Source organism: Callionymus lyra, chromosome 4 (genome assembly GCF_982586985.1).
Source record: "Callionymus lyra chromosome 4, fCalLyr1.hap1.1, whole genome shotgun sequence".
In the NCBI taxonomy this organism is placed as follows: domain Eukaryota; kingdom Metazoa; phylum Chordata; class Actinopteri; order Syngnathiformes; family Callionymidae; genus Callionymus; species Callionymus lyra.
The window spans coordinates 17,397,528-17,418,538 of record NC_141821.1 but is presented as its reverse complement, the minus strand read 5'-3'; the positions used below and the strand labels follow the sequence as shown (position 1 = coordinate 17,418,538).

At 38.0% G+C, this 21,011-nt stretch overlaps 1 protein-coding gene across 1 annotated transcript; it reads left to right on the top strand.

Moving 5' to 3' along the window:
* Positions 1-336: 336 nt before the first annotated feature.
* cbln2b (cerebellin 2b precursor) lies at positions 337-3,046 on the top strand. Its single transcript, XM_087788991.1, has 4 exons — positions 337-538; positions 793-1,322; positions 1,537-1,656; positions 2,058-3,046. Exons 2-4 carry the CDS (start codon positions 1,035-1,037, stop codon positions 2,253-2,255), a joined length of 606 nt encoding a protein of 201 aa, XP_087645117.1. The 5' UTR covers positions 337-538; positions 793-1,034; the 3' UTR covers positions 2,256-3,046.
* The last annotated feature ends 17,965 nt before the right edge of the window (positions 3,047-21,011 follow it).

The window sequence follows — 21,011 nt, the reverse complement described above, 5'->3', positions numbered from 1 at the left end:
CTCATAATTGAGATATCTAAATGCATGCTAGATTGTTAAAGTATGCCCAATTGCAACTGATTCAGTAAAACATGTAAAATACCTTTTAAACCCTCGACAACTTTGACATAAGAGCTGACAGCAAATGTACCACGGGGTGGCGCACAAGTATCTTCAGTGAACATCTATAGGTTTTCCTGTGCGTAACATACACGTTCAGGAGTGCTTTCTTTTTTTTTTCTTCCTCCATCACATGTTTACTGTTAATTGAGAGGGCGTGTGCGCGAGATATTCAAAGCGTGTGACTGACTGACCAGGGCCAGTGATGGGTGGCGTCCTGCGAGTCCGCTCCGTCACACCATTCAAGTCAGGAACATATGCGCCCACGTAGCGGTCCGACTCGCTATTGTCACTTCTCAAGTGTCTTGTTGCGGTTCGCTCCTCGGAATGGGCGTGAGTTGTACCTGAAAAGAGAGCCAGAGACTTACTGCTCTTGCGAAGCTGCGATCTGAGCGCTCAGTTGAGTCCGACAGAGACAGCAGCGGGATGGATTTCACAGGTGAGTCCCGGTATTTCTTTATATGACTGATGGCCGAAGAGTGTTCTTTTGAACTTAAGGAAAAACAACTGGGATTTCTGCGTAATGTGTCCGATTGTTTCAGTGAGCAATGTATTCTTTTGGAGCTTCTATCCATGCGCGTAATGTCATTTTTACGCACGAGTTGGATTGAAAAGTTGAGTGACTGAACGATACAACATGGATTAAAAAAATATATAAGACAATATCTAATTTATTTTTCATGTTTCTTTCAGAAATCAAGTCAATTGTCGTGTAAACAGTCTCCCACAATCCAGCGAGACGCACGAGAGGGAGGGGAGTCAGAGGGTGTTTGAATGAGCGAAGGAGCATCTCTGAAACAAGAAAAGAGAGAGAGAGAGAGAGAGAGACAAAAAGAGGGGAAGAGTGAGGGGAATAAGTCTGGACCCGTCGACTGTGCACTAGCAAACCTCCAAGGGGCTGCCCGGTTCTGTCGGTGTGCTCACAGGATCCGACCATGGTGCCAGCGCGCTGCCCGGGACCCTGTGCCATGCTGGCGCTCAGCCTCTTCTTAGGCTGCGGCGCGGCGACAAGCCTGAGCCAGAACGAAACGGAGCCGATCGTCCTCGAAGGGAAGTGTCTCGTAGTGTGCGATTCGAACCCGTCCTCGGACGGAGGGGTCACTTCTTCACTTGGGATATCAGTCCGCTCCGCGGGGGCCAAGGTGGCTTTCTCCGCCGTGCGCGGAACGAATCACGAGCCGTCCGAGATGAGCAACACGTCCATGACCATCTACTTTGACCAGGTCAGATATCCTTTCGAACTCTCTCACGACTAGACACTTGGAAAGTTAAACAAAGATGCTCGTGTAGTGCAGGCTGCTTTGAAAATGTGCGTAAATCAGTTGAGATCCTGTTTTTATTTTGTTTTATTCATCTCTAACAACAACAAACCTGTGACTGACATGTGTGTTCACGATAGATACATAATACACTCTCATCACTCTTTCTCCATCGCAGGTTTTAGTCAACATCGGCAACCATTTCGATCTTAAAGCGAGTGTCTTCCAGGCGCCGCGCAGAGGAATTTATAGTTTCAGCTTTCATGTGGTGAAAGTCTACAACAGACAGACCATCCAGGTGAGTAATCCACGGACTAAATAACCTTTCACCTTTCAAGCTGTCGTCGCCACTTGACCCCTTTGAATCAAAAGGTTAAGAGCGATTGATCGCTTTTGTATATATAGAAACTCGTTCACGTTTGCCACGGCATGTTAGAAGGTTTTAAAAAAAAAAGGAAATGTGTGACAAAATGTGGTGAAATTATTACATTTTTTCACACTTGCTTGAAAGTATTTAGCAGGTCCTACGTGAACGTACATCTTTTGATAAATCCTGAAACGGTTTTAATCTATTTAGAATGTATTATTTATTAATTTAATATCCATTTGTTCCGTGGCGTGTCTGCATGTGATCTCAGAGTCACCATGTTAGATGCATTGTCATGGCTGGTGATGATCCCACTTGTTGTCTCCCTGCAGGTGAACCTGATGCAGAACGACTACCCAGTGATCTCAGCCTTCGCCGGAGACCAGGACGTGACGAGGGAAGCGGCCAGTAACGGGGTCCTGCTGATGGTGGAGCGAGAGGACCGGGTCTACCTGAAGCTGGAGCGGGGCACCTTAATGGGCGGATGGAAATATTCCACCTTCTCAGGCTTTCTTGTGTTTCCTCTATAATCTAATTGACCCCCCACCTCGCACTGGACGGCTTTAAGTGCGAAGGAACAGCGACGAGAAGAAAAAAAAAAAAGCTCTTATTATTTTTAACTGAAACTGTCAGCCACGGACGCCGACGACTCTCTGTACTCCTACGTCCACTATCTAGTCAATTACGAACATTTCCTTGGAGATCCACCAACTCTATTCCACCTCTTTTATCTGGAAACTATATTGGCCAGAGTGTGTTTGTCGGGTACGTGGATTTTTTCTTTTTCGACCTTTTTTTTTTTCAAGCTCGGAAAACTTTGACGACAGACAAAGGAGGGGGTGCAACCCTGGACAGGCCGAGTGTGTCATGCTCTATTTTGTGTTTGTATAACCTTAAAGAATATATTGGTTTATGTCCAGTAACATGTATGGAATTACGGACATCCACCGAAGAAGTGCTCTCCCGTCCAAGGCTCTCTCTTTTTTTTTCTTTTTTTTTGCACGAATGGAAGAATTTCTTTGTTTTGTGCTGTTGATGATGTCGCGTGTGGATGCTTGAAAATAAGCCAAATGTAGGCCTCCGACAAGAGGAAAAAAGACGACGTATTTGCTCCATCAGAGCCGAATTAAGAGCTTTTTATTAAAAGAATAATACGATATTATTTATAAAGTACTTATTCACATTACTGTTGTCAACATTTCGGAATCTACGTAGCTTTGACTGATTTAATGTTCAGTGACGTTGCTCACCAAATGTACATTGTGGAAATAATAGAAAAAAAACTATATATGTCCCGCTTAATAAAAGATATTGTATTGTATAGGCTAAGCGCTTTTATCACATGTATTTCTGAGCACGTTGAGCGGGGAGGCCCGGTTGCTGTCCAGGGTGCTGAAAAGTTCCTCTTAATGGTAGGAGCTGAAGAAACATAGGAAAAAAAAGAATAATATTTGAGCTTTAGCCCTATGTTCAAAGCATTCGTATGGAGGAGAAAACGGTTTAGAGAGACACAGTTAAGGGAATTTCTATGAAAGGGAATTTTTTTTTCAATTTGTTTTTCAATTAATGTGCAATTGGAGCATGTACACACACACACACACAAACACACACAGGCATGAACACACATTTCAAGAAGGAAGGAAAAAACAGCAGATGTACGATGGAATTATTCATTTATAATACACAAAGTTTACCCGTTTTTAAAAGATTTTCAGCGGTCAATAAAAGGTCACTTTCAGGAACTACTATGGAGTCTTTTATAATAATATAGTCTCTACATATACCTTATATAAATCTTCTTGCATCTTCTTGCAAGTAAAAGCATGTCTTGTATGTTGACAAAATGTTATTTTAAAACAAAAAAAACAACAACAATGCAACCAGTGTGTTAGAAACAAATGATCAACTTTCATTAAAACCTGTACAAGCATAGATGCCTATGAAACTATCGTTTCGTTTAGGTTTTTGTGCTTTTTGAATGGTGCTACAGAACCCTTCAGTTTTCTCAATGCAAATTCTTGAAATATTATTGTTTAGTTTCTTTTATCATTGCGATTGCAGGAATCTCTGACCCGTTCGGTACGAATAAGTGAAGAAATCAATTTAGTTTTTAAATATATTCAATAATTACCACCACCTTTCAGTTTCAGTTGATTTAAAAGGACAATGTGCAGTTATATTAAAACTATGTCTGCACCAGATTATGTGAAACAAACAGAAAAGAAGTAAATGTGAAAAAAGACGTCCAGACTCATCGTCTCATGATGCCAACAGAACTGCCAGTGAATCACATTTTTTTTGGAAAGCAGTTTAAATTGGCCTTTAATGTGATAATTGTGCTGGTGCTGGGATGAAATATCTGCTTCCAATTTAGCCCCTTAGATAATAAAGTAAGCCATCAAATACATGAACAACAAAGCAGACGGACTCATAGGATTTCAGTTTAAAACTTTTAAATACGGAAATATGTACGCCTATAAAAGGGCTCTTACATTTGTTTATTTTGGAAAGTTGTTTCTTATTCATAATGAAGTTTGGTGCATTACAACATCAGTTGATTCTTACTCCAATGCATTTTTTTTTAATTCTCAGACATGGGCTCTTCCATCATGATATATATATATTTTTTCTTTTCTCCTCTTTCTTTGTTTTTAGGGTTTGATGCCAAAATGTTTTGTAGTCATGTAGCTCTGGATAAGATGCAGGGACTGTGTCTTTAGTTGAAGATGTGGTTAAACTTTCTTCCTTAAAATGCCTCATACTTCAGGTTATAAAAGAAAGAAATCAACATAAACAGCAAATCACGCTTAAGCTTCACAGCAAGATGGTCACAAGTTGGATTCTAGCTTGAGGCAACTATTGGAGCAAACCTGGGTCCGTGTGGAGTTTTCTATGTGCTTGTGTGGGTTTCCCCAGGAATACGGAGGTTTCTTTGTGTACATTTAAACTAGAGATGTATCCATATGTACCCCGTTTTAGTCTTGCAGGTGCATTCCAGGGTGTCCTAAAATATTTTCTTAGATAAAAGGGATACACTCCATTCGACCAGAATACTATTTAAGAAATATATATTTATCAAATAAATTACATTATTTCGATTAATTTAAGTGAAGAGGACACTTGATACAAGCCTGGAGTCTCGACATGAAACGACAGTTACCAAGTAAATTCTAATATGGACGGAATTATACTATATCATATTTATTATTATTATATTTAAACCAGCAAACCTTTCAAATTTGACCTTTTTGGGGGACTTGATCACCAAGTAAAACTTATTTTTCTCTTAAATTCAACTATTATTCATCACAGTTGAATTCTCTCTTTTTGATCCAGAAAAAAAGTATTCTCACATCCCCCTTTTTTCAATAAACACTCATTGAATCTGACACATAAATCTTTGCAATGACAATTAGACCCGTGATCTAAGCACTGCCTGCGCACTAGCGAGCTTCAACATTAAATTTAGCTTCCCTGGCTGTGTTGAGTCATCTCAACATTTAATCAGGCACGATTTTGAATCAGCAGCGGGTGACTGGTTCAAGATCAACTGTATAGCATGTCCTCTGTTTGTTTTCAGAATGCAAATATGTACTTTGTGCACACGAGACACACACTAAACTCATTATTTGCCATTTAAGGATTTGTCTCGGTGCTGTCGAAAAAAAAAGAAAAGCTAAGTGTAAGGATGTGAAGGAAATGATAAAGATGTTTAAAGATAGTTGAATTCTTAAATAGATTATTAAAGACCGTAAAAAGAAACATAGGAGAGGAGGATGATATTAACAACTTGAAGGTGTGATTGTGTGTGTGTGTGTGGCAGGTTGTGTGAGGCCCAGTGTTTCCCTCATATAATGCCTGATTCAACCTGAATGTTTTTTCTCTGTAAAACCTTTTCTCAACTTCCGGACCCAAAACCAAATCAACTCAAAAGGAAAAGTACTTCTGTCACATTCATTAATCGTTTGGATGTAAATACCCTTACCAATAGCATTTGAATAATTCTTTTATTTCATTTTTCTAATGAGGTTTCATTGATTTTTAACTTCTGTTGGGAGCAGGATGCACTAATTGGCTCAGTCACCTTGAAATTTAGTTTGCTCCGGTAGCACCGGAGAATTCAAGGGAACTCACTCTGCAGATCAATTAGAACGCCGCTGGATATGTTTTCCTAATGTTCCGTGGTCAGGCTTGCATCTTTAGAGACAACAATTATGTCCCCATGTAGGGAGCAAAGGGCAGGAACACATTTAAGATGCATATCTTCTAAAAAAAACAACAACATTGCTTCACATTCTGTATGGGGTTTGGCCCCTGATACAGTGGCCTGTTACTTCTACTGATTGTAAACCTCCTTGGAGAGTTTTATTTTATCCTAGAATACATCTAAGAGTAATTTCTACACATGTACTAGAGAAAAAAGCGATGATGAAGACTCGTACCACCTACTCTGTTCTGTTTAGTTAGGGTAATGCATGTCTGTGTGTGAGTGAGATCACCCTCTCGACTTTTCCATGTTTCTCTAGATTACTGTGTCATGACGTTAGTGGTTTTGTCGTATTTCTTTTATCCTTCAGCAGTCGGAAATGTACATAGTTTGAATTTGTCGATCAATTTCAGGTCAGAGTCTCATTAGCTACTCATGTCCTGAATGAGAGTTAATTCATTTGTAAACATACTTTTAAATAAGTTGTTCAATTAAGTCAGTGTTAGGTGGGACACGAAAACTAGTGGTAACTGATAATAATTAAGATTATGGAGTTGAATGTTTGTAACAACAACTTGTGGAAGATTCTCTCCTGCCAGTAACTGGTTAAACAAAACCTTGATCAATCGAAAAATACTTTAAAAGTTTGTTTTCCAAAAGTGGGATTTAATCCTCTCATATAAATTTCAAAACTCGATTTGACCATCTTGGTCTTGCCATTGGAACAACTCACAGGTTTAAACCCTTGAGTTATCTCAGGGTCAATGTGACCCTAAGGCATCAAAACAAATGTGTTTGTGGTATAGCTTGTATTGTCTCTGGGTCAAGTTGAACAACCTTCATGTTTCTGGAAGCCAGGAAAGTTGTTTACCTTGACTCAGAAGCAACACAAGGGATACCACAAACACATTTGTTTTCGGGGACTTGACATTGTCCCTGAGATAAGGGTTGACAAAAAGTACACTTAACACCTAAAAGGACACTTAAACTTTGATCCTTAAGGTTGTTGTTTGATCATCGGTGTGCGTCTTCCCACTTGTCTGTAAGCTGTAGAACGAAATATAATGAATACATTAATTCAACTATGATATTTTATGAAACCATCTGGATTTACAAACCCTTTAAAGGATATGTCATTCTAGTTGGTGCAAGAGTTTTATCGCTTCCTTCTGTGTTTCTATTTCAGAAATCTACTGCCACCTTCAACACATTGAGCTCATTTATATCAACAATATTTTTGAGTATATAAATATATATTCTACAAGAATGAGCTGTCTTTCCTGCAGTTAATTCAAAACTCTGCAGCAATAATTGTGACCTGCTCTAGTAGAAGAACTCACATTTCCCTGATCCTTAAAACTCTTTCAGTTTCTTTCAGGATCCATTTTAAAATTCTGGTTCTAACTTCATGGTCAGGCTCCTCCTTACATCAGTGATCTGATCCAGACTTACACCCCAGCTCGGGCTCTGAGGTCTGTGGATCAGAATCTACTGATGGTTCCTGAACACGCGAGAGAAATCCTTCCAGGCTGTTGCTCCTAAGCTTTGAACGATCTTCCTCTCTCTCTGTGTTTGATGATCTACTGACTCCTTAAAGAAATTGTTTTAGGTATTTTTAAATGTGTATTGCTTTTTATTGTTCAAACACCTTGTGACTCTGGTCTATAAAGGTGCTTTTTAAGTAACTATTACTTACTTATTCTCTATAATATCTGCAAGTGAAATAATAGCACTTTTTGTCTCTTAGTAAAAATATTATCATTATACTCGTTTCAAAAGGTTAAAAATAAAAGCCATCATTTAATTTTTATTAATGTCTACATTTATGTATAACTAATATAATCAAATGATTCATTTTTGGATTGTGAATCTTCAAAACAAGTAATTACTATGCACTTAAGCTGCATATTATCAGAAGCAAAACTGATAGCAGCAGGAGGTATATATTTAATACTTCATTGCAGTACTGTATGTATTGTAGTTCACATACACAATCTGAGTGATCATATTTTCAAGGGGGAAAAATACAGATAGAAATTGTGTTGTTGTTTTTTTCTGGACTCATTATAACTCAAAAATAACTCTTTAACAAAAAAAAGGTTACCTTTGCAATACCCTTTGGTTTACTCATGACGCACCAATGCACTTTTGCCTTAAAAGGTTTCTTTTTGGAATTCACTTCAACTTCTTTCTTCCTCACTTCTGAATTGCCTTGAGTGTGACTATGAATGAACCCTTTTCAAGCCGTCCCAGGCAAACCTACAGGCTGCTCTTTTTCAATCAAATATCTACTGCCAGAGTTTTGAAAGGATATGCTCACTGAATGCGAAGTTGACCAGTATTAGTGGCTGAGATCTTTTGATCGTTTAAAGGTCTATCTTCAGCAGTTTCCTTCAAACAACTGCATCTATTTCTGTGCGCCATGGAGATGTCGGGCATCTCGTGGCACTTAAAAGCCTCTGTGTATTCCTCATCAAACCTAATGTCCGACTCACGTCTCACCTTTGGAAGGTTTTTGTTTTACCTTGTGTTCTCTTCAAGTAAGTGACGCCAACGCAAGCCGGGAAAACACAGAGAGGACAACATGTGGCGGTGGCTTGTTAATAATGCATTGCTTTGCCAAACAAGTAAATAGACGCATAACGCAGACAAACATCAGTCGCCGAACCGCCTCTGCGCGCAGGCCTATCCCCGAAGAAAAGAGGAAGGAATTGGGGGGGAAGAGAAAGACAGAGAAAGTCTGTTTATTCTTTTTCCCGCATCCTGCAATATCCGTACAGCTGAAAAGCACAATTCCCTCCAGAAAACGCGAATCTGCTGAAGCCCCCCCCCATCCCCCCTTACCCCCGATCTGCACCCCCACCATACAGGCAAGCTCATATGAGCAACTCCTTGATGTGATGGTTCCAATACATCATTTGTCTTCACATTAGATTTCGGCACAGCGATGCTGAGATATGGCATTCCGGACCGACTCCCAACTAGTTTAACTGCATTCATTAGAAATGGTGGGGAAAAACTCAGTACAGCAAACCTTCACCCTGTCAGCTTCCAATAGTCAGGACCACACACACACACACACACACACAAACACACAGACGCACACACACAATGCTCCTCCGTACCTCTCACTTCCAAGGATGCAAGCTGGGATACTGACACACAAATATTCCAGCAACAGGACATTCCTTTTTCGAGGTGTCGATGTGGACTCTGGTAATGGATGGCATGGATTATTTACTCAGGTCTCAATCTTTACCCAGGTGTATAGGAATTGACTCGGTGCAGTGACGACGCTCGTCTTTGTGATTTTAAATAAGGTATTGCATGAGGATTGAGCTGTGTTACTGTGCCTCGTGCAAGCGCCATGATGGCCTTACTGGTTCTGGAGTTGGTTTCCATATCTGACCTCAGCAAAATGGCACTTTATTGGATTTTCTCTGGCAAAAAAAAAGACACATATACAGATACCCCTATACAAGAAAATACATTCAATGGTAAAGCATCATTATTAGTTTATAAGGGAGCAAATGCTTGTCCCGCTTCTCTCCAGCATGATAAACGACAGACCATCCTATAGAGAAGTTCTATCCAGACCTAATTGGCGGCCCGTTTACCCCTAAACTATGAATGAGTTATCAAAATAAAAAAATAACCTATAACATAAAATAGTTTTGCCTATCTGTGACATATGGCGCCACTTCCGAAAAAGGCTACCGTTTACTGTAATCTCAAGGAGTTCGAGTTAAAAAAAATGAAAAACATGAAATAGTGTATCTATTTTTCATCTGTTTGCATTACATTGAAACAGGAAATAGTAGGAGAGGAGCTGACCCCTCCACAGGCTGGACATTCATTCATTTTCTGCCTCTCATTCCCTTGCGGAGCCGATCCCAACTTCTACGGAGAGGCGGGGGACACCCTGGAAAGGACGCTAGTCTGTGGCAGGAAACACAGAAGACATACAACCATTCACACACACACACTTATACCTAAGGACAATTCCCCCAAGTTCCCAATCAACCTCTGAATGTTTTTGTAATATGGGAGTGCCTTAATCTGAAAATAAATTTGAAAAAATATACTTCAATAGAAATTACAACGAAAACAACTATAATAAAAATATTGATGATGAATGATGTGCTGGAGTCTGACATATGTGTGCCATATGTCTGAGATTCTTTTACGTATTTTACCCCTTCATTTTGCACGACAACATAATTCAATGGGAGAGCGTCTGCACCTTAAAAGGTTTATTTTTGAATTCACTTCAACTTCTTTCTTTCTTACTTTTGAATCTCTTTTTCAATCTACTATCTAAGGCCAGAGTATTGAAAGGATATGCTCACTGAATGTGAAGTTGACCAGTATTAGTGGTTGAGATCTTTTGATAACATGTTAAAAGGTCTATCTTCAGCTGTTTCCTTTTAAATGAGTGCATCTATTTCTGTGGGCCATGGAGATGGCACTTAAAAGCCTCTCTGTATCCCTCATCAAATCTAATGTCTCACTCAGGTCTCCCCTTTTTCAGACCTTTTTCAGGTCTTACCTTGTGTTCTCTTCAAGTAAGTGACATCAATGCAAGCTGGGAAAACACAGAGAGGACAGCATGCGGCGGCGGCTTGTTACTAAGCCACATGAAATCTGAGGGGAATTAACCTGCTATAGAGTGTAAGGATCGCCATAATCTGGCAACAAATTTGAAAAAATATACTTAAATAGAAATTGAAACGGAAAAAAACAATAATAAAAATGTTAACGATGAATGTGCTGGATTCTGACATATGTGTGACACATCTCTGAGATTTCTTTTACGTTATTAGCCCCTGAATTATGGCCCTTTTTTCGTGTCTGATAAGAGGCCACTCCCCATCTCAGACCAAGGGGCCAATGACGTCAACACCTGCGGGATGTTACATGTTCAATAATGCTAACAACTGCAAATCCCACATTCCATATTCTTCTTTCATTTTTGTTTATTTTATGCTTCATTATTTCAACATCAATTCCAAACCAACTGCTTCGGATGCCATTGTGGAATGATCCCGGAGTCTGACAATGTGTCAAGTCAAATCGCTATTCATGTAGAATTAAATCAAATATAAATATAACAAAAAAAAACTGTACAATTATATGGCCTGTACTGGTGATAAAAAGGCTGAGATGATAATAGGATTGATTTGCTGTTACAAGCCATGTACTATTATGGATGTATTATTAAAAAGCTGGATGTCTTCATCTCCCTCCTCAGTCTGTTACAGCAATATTAGTGGTAGTAACCATTGAGTGATTTCTAAATACACTCAATTAAGAACACACACTTGTTTGATGTGTTTTTTCATTGCTGGCTGCCTTCCCAACAAGAGGCTGGACTGAACCCCTGGTTTCATTTGGCTGAAAGAGACAAGGTCTCCTTTACACGTGGATATTTATTGAGCTTGTCAATTTCACAAGCAGTGAAAGCTAAGAGGAAAAAGCATGCTGCTGGTCATGTGTCCAACAGTGGCAGCCTCCAAAACCCCAGAAGACCATCGAGCACGGGGCATCCTTCTGAGAGGTCCAGTTGACCTCAGGTGGCTGTGAGCAGCAGCTGTGTTCTGATATTCGACAGATGACTGGACTCTTCACATGTCATCTCATCTTCAAGTGAGAGGCCATACTCCAGCCTTCTTTTATCTGTTCGCTCTAGTGAGAGATCCGTTTCTGGCCACATGAAAAAAAATCCTAAACATTTATTTCCTTGTAAGCAATAGCAGCTCTCTAATGTAGTGAGCCGTCATTGACCCGAACCAATATTTGAGGATCAGAAGAGTTTTTATTACAGATGTCTTACGGAGATCTAAAGCTGTACTGATATATCAAGCAGGAATGTGACCTGGAACTGCTCTATATGTGGATCATTCCTTAAAAAGGAAGACAATGATTATGTTACATGAACAAAACCGGGGTCTAAATAAATGAAACATAATCATTATATTCCAGTTCTTTACAGAAGACAAGACTGTGAAACCGGAAGAGACAACAGAAAGGTAACACGTTTTTGTCCTCAAGTAAGACCTCAGATAGCACTGAGGTGTGACACATGCTGGTGGATCTTGTCACATGTTGTTGCATAAAACCAAAAGCCATCATAGCCTGTAACTACTGATGGGCTGATGAAGCTTCATGAAACAGTTCTATTAAGAGGTAAGTAGGTGGCGCCCTCGGTTTCAATATAACACCTTATCAAAACAATGTGGGATCTAAAAAAAAGGACTGGTTCATGATGTCTAACACTAGAAATACTTACTCCCACTCAACCAAGACATTGTGAAAGAAAAAAAATTGTTATAATTATAATACGATGACAATTTTGACGTTTGTTTTTGGTAAGTGGGTCGATCGCTGCTTCTTTGTTCTGATGAAACGAGTTCAGTGAAGAAGAAAAAGAAGAAGAAGAAGAAGAAATTATAAGCAATATCAGCAAAATGTACAAAACATGATGATTGTTTTTAAGAAAGCAGCAAGAAAGAGTTATGTTTGCCAGTTGATACTAATGAAAGACTGCAGACGTATTATTTGGATCATAATGGTCAGGAAGTGATGATGACTCACACTTGTCAGAGGATGAAGGATCCAACATTGATGAGTTGGACATCCAAAGAATTTTATGGTAATATAAACTATCCTAAGCAGGGAAAATATATATATTTTAAATCACTTCTGTCACACAGTAGTCACTTACCCCTCCTCTTGTTTCCCTGGTCTGATGTCATCCCTGATAAGTCATTTTTATTTATATAGCGCTTTTCCAGACCAGGGTCACAAAGCGCTTAAACAATCAAAACAATATTCAATAAAGTATATACTTTAAAGGTCAAGATAAAACTGAAAACACAACAGGAGTTCCAGAAAATCAAGGAAAAGCCTGAACAAATAGAAACGTCTTAAGATGTTTCTTGAAGGAGTCAGTAGACTCCATCAAGCGCAAAGAGAGAGAAAGATCGTTCCAAAGCTTAGGAGCAACAGCCTGAAAAGATTTCTCTCCTCTGGTCCTGAGCCGTGTGCGAGTGTCTTCCTTTGTTAAATATAGTGTGTCTTCCTTTGTCTAGTGCCAGAGTGTTTGTCTTCGTCCTGCACCTCCAGCCATTGTCCCACTCCACGATGAAGGAGTTACCAAATTAGTATTTCTGGTTCTTTACAAGTTTATTCTGCGAGTGTCTTTTGTTTGCAAATTTTTGATGCACTAGTTAATATATTAAAATGAATAAGTTAATTGAATAGTTAATAATTAAAACTTATATTATATATAATTATATATAATAATTAGTTTTTTTTTTTTTTTTCTCTATTGCCAAAGTGCCTGAGAAGTTAAGTTTATTGCTATTTTATTCCCCCCTCTGTAGTGTAGAATATTTTTTGTCTTTATTTTGGAGGTCTTTTGACTGTTTTGTGTTTGGATTCTCTATTCATTTTAATCAGTTTAGTGATGATGATTCAAAGTGTTTTCTTTAAGTCACATTGCTAAGAATAATTAAGTAAAAAGAAATATTATTTGTAATTAATTTGCTTGACATTGCTTTAATTCTGAGTCCTGTTTTCAGCCACGGTCTGACAACTTCAAAATCCTTTTTCACTTATTATGGTTGATTCCAACAGATCCAATTTGTTGAGATATAAGATAAAATCATGCTTATTATTTATCCATAAATATTGTATTACAAATTTAAGATTTCAAAGTTCTAATTAGACTATTGGCCATGGGAGTTGGAGATAAAAAACACTAAAATAAATTGCTACAGTACTGAGTTCTGATCCTTGAGTCATGATTCGGAACTAATAATACAAAATGAAACAAAATGCAGTTTCCTTTTCTTTCCTTAAAGTCAGTTTAATCAGTTAAATCTAGAAAAAAAATTCATTATATTTAACTGCGTTTTTTATTAAAAAAAACATTTTTCCTCAAAAGGTTAAAAAGCGACCCCTCAAATATGTTTTCTTCACAGTCATTCCTTTTATAATAACAGCTGCCATTTCTGATTTAGAAGAGGACCTTCAATTCCCTCTGTGTCTATTTTGAATCATCCTACTTCATTTTAAAACATAAATTGAAAAGAACACAATTGTTGTACAATTCTAGAATAAAGAAATAAAACGCCTGTTTTTATATTTCAAAAACTTAAATATTGAGTCTACTAGGTCTTATATTTGCTCTGCTATAAGATCATGCTGTACCTTGAAATGTTACAACGTTTCTCCATGTGTGACTCACACCCAAGCGGGTCCAAATCCCGTTGATCCGACTCTAACATGATTTTTGAATGACACAAAAAAAGCATCAAAAAGTGCTTTGAAAAATTAATTCTACTGTCCCTCTTTAGATTTTTTCATGAGAGATTTCATTATGCTGGATTTGTTCGCTCATTGTTTTAACATAGAGAACTAACTAATAAATACATAAACCATATTTTTACATTAAAGCGTGTGTAAAACTTGGTTGAAGAAATGTTTATTTAACTTCTTACTATTGTGGTATAAGTATTTGTACTGGTTTGAAAACGATTTACAAAAGCACAGCATTCCGTCTTTATACAAAATAACGGATAAATGGATGAACAGATTTCAATTCATTGTTTCAGGAAACATAGTACTATAGAACAATGTATGTATAAAGATGGATGGATGGATGGATGGATGGATGGATGGATGGATGGATGGATGGATGGATGGATGGATGGATGGATGGATGGATGGATGGATGGATGGATGGATGGATGGATGGATGGATGGATGGATGGATGGATGGATGGATGGATGGATGGATGGATGGATGGATGGATGGATGGATGGATGGATGGATGGATGGATGGATGGATGGATGGATGGATGGATGGATGGATGGATGGATGGATGGATGGATGGATGGATGGAAATTGTTTTTCCAGGACACAGCAACACAGACGATAGATTCATAAAAAACAAGAACAAAGCAATCTAAGACCACAGATAAAGAACAGAGATCAAAGAAAAAATCACACAAGAAAACGATACAAAGATTAACAGAGAATAGAATCATCTTTTCGCTCCACTCCTGCCCTCAAACTCACAATTCAACAGTCTATCTAATAGCATGAGGAATGACTGAGTACAGTATACAGGTCCTTCTCAAAAAATTAGCATATTGTGATAAAGTTCAATATTTTCTGTAATGTACTGATAAACATTAGACTTTCATATATGTTAGATTCATTACACACAACTGAAGTAGTTCAAGCCTTTTATTGTTTTAATATTGATGATTTTGGCAAAAAAGTAAAGAAAAACCAAAAATCCCTATCTAAAAAAATTAGCATATTTCATCCGACCAATAAAAGAAAAGTGTTTTTAATACAAAAAAGTTAAACTTCAAATAATTATGTTCAGTTATGCACTCAATACTTGGTCGGGAATCCTTTCGGATGGATGGATGGATGGATGGATGGATGGATGGATGGATGGATGGATGGATGGATGGATGGATGGATGGATGGATGGATGGATGGATGGATGGATGGATGGATGGATGGATGGATGGATGGATGGATGGATGGATGGATGGATGGATGGATGGATGGATGGATGGATGGATGGATGGATGGATGGATGGATGGATGGATGGATGGATAGACTTTATTATTTCTCCTTCGGGAAATTGGGTTTCCAGTTTCCAACAGATATCATAAGAACAAGAAGTGCAATCTCCATCTTCTTCTCTGCTCACTGATAATAGTGTTGAGAGGATGACTGTCATCATCCATGATGGACAGTAGTTTCTCCAGAGATCTCCTCTCAGCAACTGTCACCAGTGAGTCCAGCTTCATGCCAACCGCAGAGCCAGCCCTTCTGATCAACCTGTTGATGTATGTGTTATTATTATTAGTATTTATAACGTCAACAGAAATTTTAACAAAGGTAAAAGGCAAATCTGATTCAGTCAAACTCCATCAATTCTGAGCTTGCTCGATCGCCTTCGCCGCGAATAAATGTCCACATGAATCTACCCTTGAATACATCCTTCAAATAACACACATATGCACATGGACTCTTTATATTTTCATCAATGCCATCATTTATTGTGAATTCATCGCTAGAGGTCAAAAGTGGCTGCCTCGGTAGAAAAGGAAGCACGGACCATGTCAGCGTCACAAATCACAAACATATGGATCGAGAGGTTCTGTGGAGAAAAGAAAGTATGCTTGTGTTCATCTGAGTTTCTGCACAGCCTCTGGCACAGAGCAGGACCTTGAGGAACGCCACAGGCATGTCTAAAAAAAATAAGATAAAGTAAAGAGTGAGGTTTTGCTGAGAGAGATTTGATGTTAAATGCCATCGGTTTTTGCAGAGTTAGTATTTATCATGACCTGTCAATCAAATGTCATGGGAAGACATGAGGGAAATAAACAGGAGACGTGATGAGACGTAATTTAGAAAGAGAAACACACATTCGCAAGTTTTGTTTTTTAGTCATTTAAATGAATAAATAATTTCACTTAAGACTCACAATCTACTTCACGTCTATTTTTTTTTAATTAATGCACCAGCAGAGGCCAATTAGTTACTTACATTCCATCTAATATTTGATGTGATATTTTAAATCTCGTCTCAATAATCCATCGACTCAATCGTGACTTTTCCAACATTATTGTTTTGGTATTTTTGACAGGAGTTTTGTTTTGGCATTTGGTTGTAGTTTTGTTGAAATTTAACTTTACCAGAAAATATGAAAGCAACACTTTCATTGAAATATTTATCAAATATATTCATGTGATACAACCTTGAAGGAAACCCTGGGAAAACATGTTTTATACGAGTTATCAAAATCATTAACTGATCCACAGCCGGAGCCAGGACCAGACAGCATGATAACAACCTCTACAATATTGCAACCTTACAGAAAATCTATCTTTCAAACAAACAAAAAAAAAGGAAATGGATAGAAAGTCAGTCTTTACAACAAGGTTGACATTGTTGGGGAGAAAATCAGAAAGAGTCATGTCTATTTCTCTCTCTGTTCAACAATCTTGAGCCATGAAATCCTGCTGTAATGAAGACTCACACAATTTCAATCACGATCCTTGGAGAGTTTCCAGTTGTCTCTAAAGTTTCGCAGCTTCAGCTCAGGTGGTTTTATTGAAACAGCTGCTGAGGAAGATGAAATAACACATGCATATTCTTTTTTTTTGTCAGTACGAACAGGGTTTAAAACTTGTTTGCTTTTGCAGCCCAAGAGATGATATTCTACGATCGTCCATTTATTGTCTTAAAATGGTTAACGAACAAAGATCGCCATATCAAAAGATATCATTTATATAGCTGTGATAAAAAAGAAAATCCACTCAACATTTAACAACATATTAAAATCTAATTTGGGTCAAAGACAGTTAAAAAAGACAGTTGAATGACACAAAGCCTGATGCCCAGTTTCATCAAATCAGTTGAGATTGACATAATGACAAAGAGCTGCCGATGCTAGTCGTCGGGTTCCGCCCTGCTGCTGAACCCACACGTGTCACTGTAGGCATGAATATGATTATAAAACAACAAGGTCGTCCCTTGCTAAAGGTTTGTACTCCACTCAAAATGAGACTGCTTGCACATACCTTTGGAAATGTGCGAATGTTTTGTCTCTCATCTGCTACGTCCGCCTTAACCCTGTGATGTTTCTGGTCTACTCGAGGACAGGGTGAACTGAAAATATTTTTGTTATACTGGGACGCCAGGTTAATGAAAATAATGACATCTTAAGACATGTTTATTTGTGCTTTTCCCTGATTTTCTGGGACAACTGTTTGTCTTTTTTGTTTTGTTGTAATGGTTAAAGCGCTTTGTGACCCTGGTCTAGAAAGGCGCTCTAGAAATAACCATTACCTACAAACGTACTTACTTATGTATCTTGGTCTTTTAAATCATATATTTTAACTGAATTATTGTTTGTAATTGTTAAAGCGCTTTGTGACCCTGGTCTAGAAAGGCGCTTTACAAATAACTATAACTTACTTACTTTTATTTTTTTAATTTTGAGATGCAATAGTTGGAATCATATTTCATCAAATTTAAAATAAATTTTTTCATAGAACATGTCTTTTTCAACCTTTTTTTCCATAGATATGACTGCATTCAAATTAGTTTTCATATCTTTTACATGTTGCCTTTGATGTGCTTTCATCCCCAAAAAACATGTTGATAACCAAACTATGACAAAGAATCTACGACAATAATCTACCGAAAGATCATCTTTCCTGGCGATTATTGTCATAGATTGGTTAATGAACGTTTGAGTTGGACCCTGCTTAGCAAGAGATTTCTAGAGAAACTCATATCTGCTTTCTTTAGATTTTAAAGGATTCATTAGTGCCTATTTGCTTTGAGGAGGTGTGAGATCAATGTCGGCATGCTGATTTGCTTTCGCTGAAGTTTCGCCAGAGGCTCTGTGATAATGGCGTGAGCATGCAGAATCATTCTAGGAGTGTTGATGAAGAAGGATTAATAAGTTACACAGGTGCCTTCACAGCAAACATCGTCTGCAGCTTTAAAAACAAAATCAACTTGACTCACAACATAACAGGGACAATAAAGTGTCTCACGTGAAGTTACAACTGGCAATTGAACAGTGTGAGAATACATGCAAGAACAACATCAGCTCTAAACATGCATAAAAAACATATAAACAATAAGAATAATTTAATAATTTCAAAAGAAATCATCAAAGTAAATGTTTTTTTTGTCTTCTGATGCGTCTGTTGTTCTTGTATATGAGATTTACACAATCAGAGCTGCTCCTCGTCTTACCCTGCCCCAGTTCTGGAATAGTCCCCATCTGGTTTGACAATCTGTTTTGATGGAAATCAGTTGCCTTTTTTTTTTTCCTCTTCTCCTTTTTTTTTTTACTTCTCTGTCTCATCTCTTTCTCCTCTCACGCAGTTTAACTTGACATTTTTCGTCTGCGATCATGGCTCAGTCTCCTCAGATGAAACTTGGACATGATCACAGACTCCCCAGCATCGCTACCAGTGCGCTTCTCTGGCCCCCCCGGGGAACCTTCAGCAACGTACATCCATTCTGTAAATTTAACAAGTTAGATTAAGGGTTTATTAGGATGGAATTTTTAGCTGCACTTGCTCTCTTTTCCAAACCATCTGTTAATTTGTGAAACCATTTTTTTGACAAGCTGTCTTATCAAATGTGTTTCATAAAAGCATTACTCAGTCTAATGGTCTTTGGTGTCTTTGAACGAGCCAGCACATGTTTTCTTGAACCTATTATTAAAATCATGGTGATGTGCTCCTGCCAACCTAATGAAAATGCTGTCGATGGTTGACCTTCAATGAATGTAATCACTAATCTATATTTACACTGAAAAGTCAATGATGTCATTAAACAGACATGTTCCTTTAAATAATGCTTCTACAGAATTGTTGTTTAGTTATACACACATACAAAAAACTGTAAGAAAAATATGTTTTTCTTTTAAAATAAAATATAAGTAAGTAAGTAAGTAAGTAATATTCATTTATACAGCACTTTTCGAGACCAGGGTCACAAAGCGCTTTAACAATCAAAACAATACTATACAATATAAAAGGTAAGGTTAAATAAGGTTAAATCCCCAGATGCAACACTAATAGACTGATTAATACCGAGTGCTATTAGACTTAGTTTGGGGGCAGGATCGAAGTAATAAGATGTTATTCTGTGTTAATCTTCTTATCCGTTTCTTTGCGTTATTTACTTTGATTTATGTTCTTTATAGTTGCACTTTGTTCTTGGTTTTATGAAACTATCGTCTGCTCTGTAATGGAAACACAATTTTCTCCAAATGGATTAATAAAGTCTGTCTGTCCGTCCGTCCGTCCGTCCGTTCATCCATCCATCCATCAAGAGGACCTTTAAATACAAATTCCTCTGGTTGTAAAAAAGAGATCCTAACTACTCTACTCTACTTAACTACCCAAGGGTTGGGATTATTTCCAGTGTAATCTGTTCCTTTTTAGAGTTATAGACAAAAATGTTTGTTTATTTTAATAAGCAACAGGGATGAACTTCCTCCAAAAAAAGACACTTAAAAACATTCATATAACTTCCAGTTTAGACAGTAGACGGTGCGCTCTGGAAGCACTTGTGATATTTACCTGTTTATTTTCCTGTTCTTAGCGTCGTTAGCGTAAAATTCCTCTCGTCTTGGCTTCAATACAAGAGGGACGTTACAGACAAGCATTACGGAGGTATTTGGATGTTTTTAAGTGTCTTTTTAGAGGAAGTTCGTCCACTGGGCGCTCAGTCCCTACATTAAAATGAACTAACATTTTTATCTTTAACTCTAAAAAGGAACATATTCATGAATATAATTCCAACCCTTAGTCAACATGAGGGTGAGTAGAAAATGAGTGAAGTTTGAATTTCGGGTAAACTAACCCCTTAAGATGGTATGTTTTACATTACACAGATTTAATCCCACCTTCAAGACCTTCAATACTGTGCAAAGATTTACTTTTTACCTCCTCAACCTATAAAAGATGCAATCATTTGAGGTGACATCATTGGGATGGTCCATCTGGACCGCCAAGTGAAGCTAGTACCATTAGATATAGGGCTGGTCAAGCAGACATATGAAGGAGCGTCTCCATCTTTTCCAGAATGTTCAACAATCCCCAAAGCTGCCCCATGACACCCTCAAACACCCCAGAACCCCGGCTGGACCCCCACAGTGTTCCCACGGGGCAAAGAGATCAGTCAAGGATGCAGTCAACAGGGGGCCGCAGCTGATCCTGCAACAGCTCATCCACTCTAAGAGCTAAACAGTGATGTTCGTGGACCAGCATCCCACATATCTTCCAGTCCCAACTGGTTGAGCAGATAATGCCAGATAACTAACAAGGTTATACCATGGAAGAATCCTCTCATCTAAATCATTAAAAGAATGAAAAAGAATATAATCAAGGGAGGCGATTTTAATACAATATACAAAAATACCTACACACACCTTTAAATAATACACTCTGTTATTGTGAGCGAGGTTTAATTTTTGATACAAAAAAAATACATTTATGTGAAGACCTGTCCA

Coding starts and splice junctions, on each gene's coding strand:
- cbln2b (XM_087788991.1), top strand. CDS start 1,035: ATGGTGCCAGCGCGCTGCCCGGGACCCTGTGCCATGCTGGCGCTCAGC. Junction 1,323..1,536: donor TGACCATCTACTTTGACCAG/GTCAGATATCCT, acceptor TCTCCATCGCAG/GTTTTAGTCAACATCGGCAA. Junction 1,657..2,057: donor ACAACAGACAGACCATCCAG/GTGAGTAATCCA, acceptor GTCTCCCTGCAG/GTGAACCTGATGCAGAACGA.